The 12,831-nt window shown below is 41.3% G+C and overlaps 1 protein-coding gene across 1 annotated transcript in view; it reads left to right on the forward strand.

Annotated features, from left to right (window-relative positions):
- Positions 1-1,572: 1,572 nt before the first annotated feature.
- Positions 1,573-12,831, forward strand: part of WDR27 (WD repeat domain 27) — a 72,305-nt gene continuing 61,046 nt past the window's right edge. Inside the window, exons 1-8 of the mRNA XM_086744622.1 lie at positions 1,573-1,779; positions 3,133-3,274; positions 5,370-5,494; positions 5,969-6,082; positions 8,028-8,079; positions 8,896-8,969; positions 9,860-9,974; positions 11,292-11,424. Coding sequence (XP_086600748.1) covers positions 1,597-1,779; positions 3,133-3,274; positions 5,370-5,494; positions 5,969-6,082; positions 8,028-8,079; positions 8,896-8,969; positions 9,860-9,974; positions 11,292-11,424 — 938 coding nt within the window. The 5' untranslated portion in view covers positions 1,573-1,596. The remainder of the gene's footprint in view (positions 1,780-3,132; positions 3,275-5,369; positions 5,495-5,968; positions 6,083-8,027; positions 8,080-8,895; positions 8,970-9,859; positions 9,975-11,291; positions 11,425-12,831) is intronic.

Consider the following 12,831-nt stretch of genomic DNA (forward strand, 5'->3'; position numbering starts at 1 on the left):
AGTACTTCCCATTGTCAGGCAGGTGTTCAACCATCTTCAGGAAAGCAGGGCTCCATCACACGTAACTTGGTTACTTGGGAAGACAAACACTGTAACTCTCAACATCCCTCCTTCCTTCCTCTTCCTCCCAGCTTTTATTGCTGAGCATGATGTCATACGGATGGAATATCCCTTTGGTCAGTTGGGATCAGCTGTCCCAACTGTGTCCTCTCCTGATTTCTTGTGCACACTCAGCCCACTTGCTGGTGGGGTGGTGTGAGAGGCAGAAAAGGCCATGACTCCGTGTCAGCACTGCTCAGCAGTAACGAAAACATCCCTGACTTATCAACACTGTTGCCAGCACAAATCCAAAACATAGCCCCATACTAGCTACTAGGAGGAAAATCAACTCAACCCCAGCCAAAACCAGCACAGACCAGCTCGTTTCTCCTGCCCGGCAAGTCCTCTGACTACCAGCTCTGCCCACCACCATGGTGCCTGCTCCCCTCAGTTTGACATCATCCACAAACTTGGTGAGAGCCAGATGTATGTTTCACTTTTCAGTGATGCTGCTTCACACACTGTCATGGGCTGATCTGTGCTGTCCCTGCTGCATCACAGAAACACAAAACGGTTTGGGTTGGAAAGGACCTTTAACAATCATCTAGTCCACCCCCCTGCCCTGGGCAGGGGCAACTTCCACTATGCCTGGTTGCTCAGAGCCCCGTCCAACCCGGCCTTGAATGTTTCCAGGGATGGGGCATCCACAACTTCTCTGGGCAACCTGTCCCAGTGTCTGACCACTCCCATTGTAAAAAATGTCCTTCTTATGTCCAGTCTAAATCAACACTCTCTCAGTTTAACACTGTTGCTCCTTGCCCTGTCCCTACAGGTCCTAGTAAAAAGTTTCTCCCTGTCTTTCCTGTAGGCCCCCTTTAGGTACTGGAAGGCTGCTGTAAGGTCTCCCTGGAGCCTTCTCTTCTCCAGGCTGAACAACCCCAGCTGTCTCAGCCCGTCCTCACAGGAGAGGTGCTCGTGGCCCTCCTCTGCACCTGTCCCAAGGGGTCCACGTCAGCCTTGTGCTGGTGTCCCCAGAGCTGCAGGTGGGGTCCCACCAGAGCCGACCTGAGGAGGAGAACCTCCTCCCTCGGCCCGCTGCCCGTGCTGCTTTCTATGCAGCCCAGGGCCCGGCTGTGGGGAGCAAACGCCCGGTGCCTACGCCGCCATGTTTTGGAGGAAAACAGCCCCACGTGCCTACGGCCGACGGCCGCGGCCTGCGCTTCGCTGGGCGCCCGCGGAGGGCGCAGCGGAGCCGTTCGGCCCGCGCTCAGCCGTTGCCCGGGAGAGGGGGCGGCCGCCGCGCTCCGCGGGCGAGGGAAGGTTGTCCCTCTCGGCGACCCGTCGGCGGCGTCGCTGCCCTGGTTACGGGGCGGTGGGGCCGGGCAGGGCGAGGGCCGCGTTGTCCCGTCCTGGGGGCGCGGAGCCTGGCGGACCCCGCCGCCTCCCCGCCCAAGGGTGCCCCGGCGGCAGCCGCTGTGGCCCTGGGACCCCCGCGCTGTCAGGTGAGGCTGGGCCGGAGCCCCTGCGCTGCTCGGCGGGGCCTCTTTCCGCCGTGGGATGGAAGGCGGCGGGGCCCGTTGTTCCTCTGGAGGAAGCTGCAATCCTGACGTTGTCTGCGAAAAGCGCTTGTTTAAATCCAAACTATCAGAGTGCCTTGTTCAGCTGGCGTGTAGTCACCATCACTGTGCTTTCCCTTTGAATCGAAATGAGTTATGCATCTGGAACACAGCAACTGCTCAGGTAAAACCAGAATATAGAATCATAGAATGGTTAGGGTTGGAAGGGACCTTCAAAGGTCATCTAGTCCAAGCCCCCTGCAAGGAGCAGGGACATCCCTGACTAGATCAGGTTGCTCAGAGCCCCGTCCAACCTGGCCTTGAATGTTTCCAGGGATGGGGCATCCACCACCTCTCTGGGCAACCTGCTCCAGTGTTCTAACACCGTCAGTGTAAAAAAAAAATTCCTGGTATCAACTCTGAATCTTCCTCCCTTTATTTTAAAACCATTGCCCCTTGTCCTATCACAACGGGCCCTACTGAAGTGTTTCTCCCCACCTTTCGTGTAGGTTCCCTTGAGGTACTGGAAGGCCGCTATAAGGTCTCCCCAGAGCCTCCTCTTCTCCAGGCTGAACAGCCCCAACTCTCTCAGCTTGTCCTCATAGGAGAGATATGTTCTCACAGGACATATGAGGTGTCCTCCTAGGAGAGGTATATCCCTTCATAGGCTGCCTTTTCAGAAGGAAGCAAAAAAGGACTATATAAACAAAATATTTGGGGGTAGTGTAGGAGGGTCAGGTTTTACTTTAATGCTGGGAAGGTACTAGAATTTGTTATGAGCTTCATTGTTGTGACAAGAGTAATATAAGCTGTTGTGGTGGGCTGACCCTGGCTGGCAGCTAAACCACCACTCAGTCTCCTGCTCACTCCTTCCCAGCAAGGTTGGGGAGAGAATTGGATGGGCAGAAGTGATAAGTTGTGGGTCAAGATAAAGATAGTTTAACGACTGAAGGAAAGAGGGAACAAGAAGTGATACAAAGGCAATCACTCACCACCTCCTACAAGCAGAGCAGGCCTCATATAGGCTTCGAGCAATAGCAACCATAGAAGACAATCTCCCAGCCCCCCCAACATCATCTTCATCCATTCCCCCAGTTTATTGCTGAGCACAACATCATATGGCGAGGAATTTGCCAGTTTGGGTCAGCTGGTCCAGCTGTGTCCTCTCCCGGTCCCTTGTGCACCCCTCGCCTGTTTGCTGGGGATGGGATGCCTGGGACAGAGTGGGAAAAAGAGAAAGCCTTCATGCTGTGCAAGCAGTGCTTGGCAGCACCCGAGACATTGGTGTGTTGTCAGCACTGTTTTTGTCACAAAATCCAAAGCACTGCAGCATGCAAGCAGCTATGAAGGAAGTTAACTCCATCCCAGCCAAACCTACTGCAGCTACATTGTAGCTTATTAAGCGATTTTGAAACAATAAAGAAAAAATAGCTATTGTTTTGTTAATTGCATGTACATTATCCATCTGTAATTTTAAATGGTTCATAATCTTAGTTTGAAGTGACTCATTTATGTCTTCTTTATCTTAATTTATAAGCCGTTACGTTTGTCAGGACATCATTACTCAATTTCTGCAGTGTCCTTTGGAAATAAAACCAATCCACTTCTTGTCTGCTCTGCGTCTTGTGAACATGTGATAGTGTGGAATCTTGATGAATGCATAGAGAAGGTGCAAGAAGGTAGAGTACCATTTATATAACATACATATATATTATATATAGAATCATAGAATCATAGAATAGTTTGGGTTTGAAGGGACCTTTAAAGGTCATCTAGTGCAACCCCCTGCAAGGAGCAGGGACAAAAAAGAAGTGATGCAAAGGCAATCACTCACCACCTCCTACAGGCAGACCAATGCCCAGACAGTCTCCAAGCAGCGGCCACCTTAGAAGACAACCCCCAACACCTCCTTTTCTTCCACTACTGCTTCTGTAAAAAGATTGTTATTTCAGAGTAGCGTGCATTAGCCGCTCAGACTCAGCAGCCCCGGCAGTGATAAATTGCGCTTTATGCTCTGTTCCTCTTCCTGGGGAGTGCCAAGCCGAACCAGGCCAGTAGTCCAGCTAGGCCGGTCATCTCACCTCCCCAGAAGACCCCACGTTGACACCCGCCGGTGCAGCCCCCACGGCGGAGGCTGTGCTGGGGGCGGGGAGCTGGGGGGGCAGGGGCGGCCCCGGGAGCTGGCCGTGGTGCTGTGCGGGGACAGGGCGGTGCTAGCAACCGCCGGAGGCACGCGGAGAACCACTGCAAAGGCTGATGAGTTCCGTGGAAAAAATGGAGAGGAAGATGTTTAATCATAGCAGCACTGCATAACTAAACATGCAATGCCAAAATAGCTAACTGCTGCCTTTTCTGGAGTACCTGTAAAACTAGTGTTTGACATCCTGCTTTGTCTGGTCCTGCCTCTCCTTCTGCCTCTGTCTGGAACACTGTTCTCAAGTGTGTGGAGGAGCAATGTCAGTATCTGATTTGGGAGGAGAGTGCATGAGTGAAAGAGAGTTGTGATGACACATCAATACACAAAGAAAGCAGAAGTTCTAGTATCCCAGCCACCCTCTTGGATTGGAGCTTCAACCAACGGAGTTAGATTCTAGGGAGCAGTGCTAACTCCTCTTCAAGCTTAAATCCATTGGAAAACAGAGGAATAATGGAAGAGAAAGAACGAGAGATAGAATCCCAGAGTCATGACTCACTGGAGTCCCAATAACACTCTGTCCAAAATAGATTGTTATGGCGTGATAAATGAGAGAGATTACAACTTCCCTTTGGTCTCAGTGTTGAGAGTTGCATGACATTGTCCAACACTATTAAAAGTTTTCTCTTTGTTACCTGTAGTTAGAGATCTTTCTCTCCCCAGACTGTGCTCTGCACTATCTTGGCATGTTTTCTCTGATTGTATTTATCAACTGTATCAAAGTAGTTAAGGAGGTTTTTTTTTGTGTGATCCATCTCTCCATCCTCATAGATCTTGACACATTAATAAGTTGTAGAAAGACTCTGCAGCTTCTAGGATGAAACCTAGAAAAGGACATGTATAGTTGTTGTGCCTGTATCCTAGTTAATTTGTTGCCTATGAAATCCTAAAGTTTAATGAGATGTCCAAAACCTCCTCACATTGTTAAAGGAAGCATCGTAGAATAGAGATCTGCAGAAACCAGCCTGCTTGAACCAGTGAGATGGCCAGAATGAAATCGTGATGAGAGGAATGGAACGTGAGCCTGTTCTCAAAGCTAGCCTTATCATCCGACTCTGTACTGATATTTAGTGGTGTACTTCCTCTTTCAGCCCTTTCCCACAGAAGAATTCAAACCAAGAGAAGGAAAATACCCCTTGCTTGATGGCTGAGCAGCTGGGATATTCTCCTGGAAGTATTTTTTCAGACCCCTGTTTTGCTGGGCTTCAGTCGGGATTTCTTGCCTCCAAAATGAACGTGGCACTACTGAGTTCCTTGGGCATGTCACCGTGCTCCAAAAATCCTGTCCCTGGCAGTTTTTGATGGAAGTAGGATTGGGTGGGCACACTCATTACTAGTATCTCAAAGAGTACCAGATCATGTCTAGGGAACAAGGCAGATGGAGGAATCCTGCTGGTGCATAGCTCTGTGCTTTACTTTCCAATGGCCTGGTATAGTTAAACTATGGGTTGTTCTGTCCGTGTTCCTGACAGAAATACGGATAGCTCTGTGCTTAGATAACTGCTATGCAAAGTTTCTAAGAATCTCACTGCACCAGTTTTATATTTCATTGAGTCTCATTAACAATAAAATTGCTGCAGGGTTAACACCTCAAGGAATTGTTATAGGAACTCTTTTGGGAATGGTGCTTCATGTAAAATTTAGCCCGGATGATCAGCAAGTGGCAGTATGTGCTGGAAATCAGATCTACATGTTAAGTGCAAAGGTGAGATACCATTCTTTGTAGCCTTGGTGCTTTCTTTAACTTATTAACTTTCAGATAAAGTCATGATACAGAAATGTCCGTATAATTAAGCCAAAGCATTCATTTTTCTCAGACAGGTGAATATAAGTATGAACTGCTGCTTGATAATGTATCATGTACCAGATAGAAGACTAGATTTAAAAAGTTGAAAAGAAACAATATCTCAATAACTTCGAAGAAGAAAATATTCTGAGGACATCTGAAAAATTACTCCAATATAATTAATTCTGAAGAAGCAAATGTAATGTGTAGTGGTTTTGCAAGCAGAATGATATAAAGGGCTTCAGTTTCAATTAGAAAAATCTTATTGAATTAATATTATGAATCCAAATCTGACAATTTTTGGCAACAGTTATTAATTATGAAAACATTTAACTAGTGGTCATTTTTACTTTGAAATCTAATCTGCTTCTATTTTGAATTGACTGATCACAGAATGAAGCCATACTAGCTGAATTGCATGGACATCTGGCTCCAGTGACTGCTGCTGAGTTTTGCTCATGGGAGAAAAGTATGCTTATATCAGTGTCAGAAGACAGAACCTTTAAGGCAAGGAAACTGTAGAGCTTCATTTTAAAAAAACTTATTTAGTGAATATGTGAAGTAGTCTGTTTTTCCCATTAAATATTTTCTGAAGATTAAGCAAGAAATCATAGAATCATAATCTTTGACTTTATAGAGATCAGGACATTGTTCTTAGAGTTGCTTGGGAAATTATTGTAAAAATTAATTGCTCCTTTTAAAAGGAACAATGCAGGTTTTGTGTATTCAAAACTTTCTACAGTGAAATGTTAACTTTGGTGATTATTATCATCTGGCAAATAGAAATAAAATATTTTGATCACTTTGACTGTAACTGAAATGTTTCAGGTATGCTGAACTGAATTAAAGCATTTCACTTTGAGTGTGCTGACATTGATTGAAATTTTCCCTTTTGGGAGTATTCGTCCGGGTTATTGCATGCAATGGCTGGTTTATTGCATACTGGTAGGATTTTTTGCCAGACAACATTTTATATGATGGCGTTATGTATTGCTGCTACTGTACATGACAACCATTGAAGACAACTTAGACAGTAAGGGGAAACAAGGAACCCGGGTGAACCCAGTATCTTCCAGGAAATACTGGGGTTGGTACCTTGGTTATATACAGTCTAGTCTACTACTGATTATCCTCTGTGTGATACTAAACATAGGCCAACTTTTTTTTTTTTTTTTTTCTTAAATTTAATTTTTATGTAACTCTCTGTTCTGGAGAAAATGTTATTTTGTCCTAGTCTTGGACAAAAAAAAAAAAAGCAAAGATTGAATTGGAATTTTAGGAAATATTAATAGTTCTGACTTTCTGATTGATTGTTTCTTCTTTAGTTTATGTTGATCTAAGAAATTAAGTCAAGATGAAAATGACCAAAGGAAAATATCTATATAGGTAATAAAGACTTGATAAATTATACAAAATCCTAATGAATAAGTTGTGGGGTTTTTTTAACCTTGATAAATGCTAGGACTAAAATGATAATCAAATGAAAATATTTTGCAAGTCTCTCAGATAATTTAGTAAGTCAGTCTTCAGGTTTTATTTCCTCTGCCTGATTCTGCAGATCTGGGGTAATTCTCTCAGAGCAGCCATGCTAGAGTCTATGATAGCTGGCTCCTGTGATTGCAGGACTTGCAATGTCCAAAACCTTATGCTCCCCTAGCCTTTTTACTTGGCTAAAGAAGTGAAACAGACGAGAACCTCTTCACATAAATTTGTGGAACAAGATCTTAGGAAACAACTTTTCAGAAAAATGATGTTTACATTCAGAGCGAAACGAAACTTGAACAAAGATAAAAGCTTGGGAGCTAAGCGACGGTTCACAGCCACGTTCAGAAAGCAGTGACTGTCTGGCTGTGATTTTTTCCATCCCAGCTATGATAGCTATGATAAATGTAGTGGAAGTAGTTGTAGAGAGGAAGGGTCATAGAAGTAACAACATGAGAGGGAAAATTTGGTTTTATTTAGCTTCCTTAATTAACTATTAAGCATAGAATGCATCACTTGGAAACATGTTAATATGTTAACAGTGAAAGTTGACTTACATGTGGGCCTAGAGATCATAATAAGTATCATTATTATTAATAAAGACCTCTTATCCCAGAGCCCAATATAAAAATAGTGCTCCCTGTGGGAAATCTAGAACCAGTTCAGGTATGGCTTTTCATTAATTTAGCTTAAGTCACCAAGAGATCAACCTAAGCCAAGATGATAATAAGTACTTCGAATTACTTTGTGTATCCATACCAGGTTTCACCTTTTTCACTATGGATGCTTATCAACTGAACAAAGCCCTGTGCAGTTAGAAAAAAAAAGGTGAAAAATATCCTGACCATATTGCATCACTTTCAATGGTTGCATTTCTCAGTTTTCACCACATGATGGCCATTAAGGTCTGTGTTTTCCTTAAAGAGCTAGGTGCCCATCTTTCCTTTTTTTTCCCCTCCCCCCCCTAAAGGTATGGGACTATTCTACCAGCCAGTTAATATATCAGTCAGCAGTATTAACGGGTAAGTTTTATTTTTATATATACTTTTTCATGGGAAGAAAATCCTCTCTCTAAACAGTAATATAAAATTATTATAGAAGTATTTAGTCAATTTAGTGAAAATACTCCTAGTAGACTAGGTAGTAGTAAGCTTATTATCCTTTAAAGCCAGTGGTAAATATATTTTCCTTTAAAGTGCACTTCTGTGTAGATAGTTTTGGTGTACTGTCCTCCAGAAACCATACAGTTCTCAGCAGGACCTGCTCAAAATCCCCTTTGGTTGTTTCTGCACGTGGTACTGTTAATGGTGACTGGAGCACACTGGGAGTGCATGTGTGGAGACTGGTTGTTAAGCTTTGTGCATACATATTATTGGATGACCTCATGTAAACTAAAAGCTAAAACCATGTGGTAGGAAAGGAAAAGAAGAAAGGGTGATTCCCCCCTCATTGCCTGTCGCAGTTGCTTCCCAGAAAACTTGCCTTAACTGCAATATCAAGGTTTGCAGGTGCAAGGCCATGAAAATAACAGCATGGGAACAACTAGAGAAACCTACTGCCGCAGCGGCTCTGAAAACCATGCCACAGCAGCTTGGGTGTAAGGCTACAGAAAACCACTGCTATGGCAGCTTGGGTGAAAGACAGGCCTCAGACCTGCAAATAGAAAGCCCTTAGTAACACCAAGGCTGAGGCGCACAAAGCATTGTTCGACCGTAAGAATTGCAGTAAGAGTTTTTTTCACCTGTCTTTATGAATAGGAGGATCCAATTTTGAATACTGTATTTTAATTAAATGTCTGATTTGTGTCTATCTGGAAATAATTTTATTTTTTTTTGAAGCAGCATTTCCTTTGCTAAGTCTGCTAATTGATGAAGGAAATAAACAAATTATCACTGGATGTGCTGAGGGACAGGTAAGGATTACCCAATCAACTTAGTCTCTATGTCAAAACAGTCAACTGTTATTAATGTATCTATAAAAAAGCTTCACAATCTGCATACATGTTTCGAACTGTTACAACAGTTATTTTCACAAGCATAATTCAATGCTTTGAGCATAAACAATATATGGTATCTAAGAACACTATTACAAAACGGAAATGTTTTCCTGAAAGCCAGGAAAGATTTTAAGAGCACAATCAGTGATTACATAAGAAGAGTGCACTGAGAGGCTACAAATATATCTGTTTTAAAAGAAAAAAGGTGGGAAAATGGGATTCTCCTACTATGGCCAAGAAATGAAACACTTGACAATAAATGGAAGAGAATATGATTTCAGCATGTTGGAATTGTAATCAAAATGTAAAATATGTGAATATGCATATTCACCTCCTCTTTAATGTTAAGAATATATTTCCATGAGATTTTACAGCTGTTTTCCTTCAGTGTTACTGTTCAGTGAATTGTGAAGAAAATGAAAGATTTAACTATAGTGATGCCTAAAAAGAGAAGGGTATAAATGAAATTAATGTACATGAGCCAGTGAACAATTACATGCAGGTTACCTGTGATTTTTAATTGTGGGAAATAGTTCATGAGGAGTTTTTTTGAAAGACATGAACATGTGGGGATTAGATGTGCAGTTCAAACTGATAATGGCTGCTTTTTCTAATATTGAATATATCCCTTGATAACCTTAGAAATGCATATAATTGAATTTCTGGTTGAGGGTGAGATTCCAGAAGAAAAAAAAATTCATTTGTTACATCAACAGTTTTAAATATTGGACCTTTAGTTTGTACTCATGTAAGCTTTATGTTTAGTGTCGAAAGGTTATTACAATTGTTTTTTCTTTTTCTTGCAGCTTTGGATCTTCAGTTTAATCAGTGATCATAATTACCGTTGCATAGCACATATCAACTTAAAGAAAGAGCAAGAGAAATTCTGTAATAAAGTGAGGAAATCTGGAACAGAAATAGGTAGCACAGTGCTTCTAGAATGCTGTTTGTGGTATATTCTAGTTGTTATTGGCTACTGAGTGTGTGCTTTTTATACCATGAGTATTTATTGTAAGTGATAGAGTTATGAGTCTCAGATTGTGGCATGGGATTCTTACTGGAGCTGATATGAAGTTGGATATTGACATATCTGGAAATAATTATTTGACATATCTGGAAAGAATTGTGCATGTATGTCTGTAATAAAATCTTGGCCAATGCATCTGCTTATAAAACATTGCATGATGTGAACTATTAAGTATTTCTGTTTTATTGAATTCATTCCCCAAGGCTTTAGTGAGAACAAAATCAGTGCCTAAAAATGAATCCATTGTTTAAGTGGAGTACCATTTCTCTGTTGCCTTTGAAGCTTCTAGGAATCTCTCTCTCTTTTTTTTTAAAAAAACCAACTGTACCTCCATGATATGATGTTTCTCTGGCTGTGGTATTTCTAGTGGTATAACACAGACTACTTATAAGTCTTTAAAGACAGCACTGGTAACCTTAGCAAGGTGATTCCATGTTCCCAAATGAGGCATTCAAACTATGTGCACACTAGCTGAAGTGAGTTGAGGTTCTCCTAAAGGCAAGCAAGAGGGGGCTTTCTTTAGGGAAAGGGAGATCTGGTTTCCCTTGTTGTCTCTTTTTCTGACTCCAACGACACTTGTATTCTTAGCTACCTAGTGGTCCAGCTTCAGTAATCCTAAGCTCCTAACCTAATGAGAAAGACTGCTATGTTACTTGTTATTATTTAAAATATATGGATGTCACTTTCGTCTTTGGATGTTTGAAAGAGAGTGATGTCGTGTCTGTGTCTAATGCTGAATTCGGTACTAGTAGTTCCTAGGTGTGAACTGCATGTGCATGATAGATTGGAGACTCCTTGGGAAGGTGAAACTGAGGTGGCTTTTCATCTTGTTTTTGAATTTTCTCGTAACTTTAGTGTCAAGAGACTTTTCAGGCTAAGTGGAAAAGTACCCAGTTGTTGGAATATGGCTTTCAGAGTCACTTTTTTTTTTGTCACCTACATTCTGCCAACTCCTTTTCAGTCCTGAAGTAGGCACTTTGTATTTTATCTCTAGGTATTTGAAGGATGATGGCACTAAAAATAACATGCTAATGAGGAAAGAGATTTCAAGAGAGGTGGCTCTTAGGATATATCCATCTTTTCAGATAGAAGCTTCTTGTGTGTGGTCTTAGTTCATGCTACTTTACTATTTTCAATTTGCTGTTAAACCCTATCTGTTTCCCTTATTTCATTATTTGTTGATAGCTGGTATTGTTTATTATCTTTCTTAGGTGAAGGGCAAAATACTTCTAAGCTTTGCAAAACAAAAAGCACGAGACCAGAAGGATCAGTGGAAACATCATTGCCTATCCTCTTAATTGAACACTGTGACTCTTTAGTATGTTTCCATAATGAAGAAAGCATGTAAGTCCTTTAAAATACCACCACGCATTCAGCTGGAATTTATTCCTAGGAGTTCCTGTTGGTTTTTGCATTATTTTCACTGCAACTTACTATTTTTTTTTTAATGCAATAGGAAAATCAAAGAAAGCATTTAGTGATTTGCAAGTTTTTGGTGTCCTACTCTTAGTCAGATAATATAACACAAACTGATACAAAGTTAAAACTGTTTTCTAGTCTGAAAAATAATTTTGTTAAAATGGCAATGGGAACATCTATTTTAGCATCTATTGATACCAGTTGATCAGAGAAGATCAGTTTAAAATAATTAAGAAGCTAATTAGAATTAAAAAGGCAAATTTATTTTTACTTTGCTTTCCTGAGGAAGTAAGTCTGATGCAGTCATTGTGTGCCCGTGTCAGTTTGCCTTCCAAACTTTTGAACTACATAACCTGTTGTAGACAAAATTATATCCGAGACAGGCATTTTGAAGCATGATGTTTTTACTCCTTCCCATGGAATGGATTGGCCAGGTAGAGGAGGGATACTTAAATTAATTAATCCTCACATTGCATTTCTTTCCTGAAATTCCATCTCCTTTTTCAATGCCCTTTTTGGACATGATTGCCTGAAATGGATTCACAGTTATAGGTTAACTGAAATAATTTTTTGAATTCAGATAATATCGCTTTCCAACACCCACCTGATACTGCCTGGCATTGGACATCTAAGGACTATTTACCATTTCAGTTATCACATCATAGTTGAAGGGTTTGTTTGCTTATAAACAACCATGACCATTAAATTCTTACTGTTAATCTAGTTCAATTATCTTTTGTCTTTAGAATTTTTTTATTGAGAAGTATTTTTCTGTTTAATTTTTAAATTACCATGTATTGGTTTTAGCAGATGGTTCAGATTTGTCTGAACAACTGAGCAGTTCCCGATTTGCCACTTTTCCTGCCTGCTGTGAAATTCAACAATGAAACACTTTTGCAACACTGATGCCCAAAAAATTACAGGTCTCATACTGCCCTAAGCTTTTTGACATGGAGTAATTTCATCACAATGGATGGTATTTTATTATTGTAAAGTGAGCGTGAGACCAACTTCCTGTACATATCACTTGATGTCATTCATTGTTCATAATAACTTGATAGTGCCACTTCTTTATAAATAATTCAAAGAATTCACAAATTAAATCAGTCTGTTACTGCCGTGCGTGAAAGTAGTGCAAACCACAAATAAAACTATACAGAGCACATACAAGTATCACAAACCAGAATTGAAACAGACTTTCCAGTCAGCTTTCCAAAGTATTTGACTGTTTCTGGTGGGTTTTTTGTTTTGTTTAGGGTTTTTTTTTGTTTTCTTTTTTTTTTTTTTTTTAAATTAAAAAAAGTATTAAGCTACTGTGGTAAGTCTTTTTAT

The sequence above is a fragment of the Chlamydotis macqueenii genome, chromosome 3 (genome assembly GCF_036417535.1).
Source record: "Chlamydotis macqueenii isolate bChlMac1 chromosome 3, bChlMac1.mat, whole genome shotgun sequence".
NCBI lineage: Eukaryota > Metazoa > Chordata > Aves > Otidiformes > Otididae > Chlamydotis > Chlamydotis macqueenii.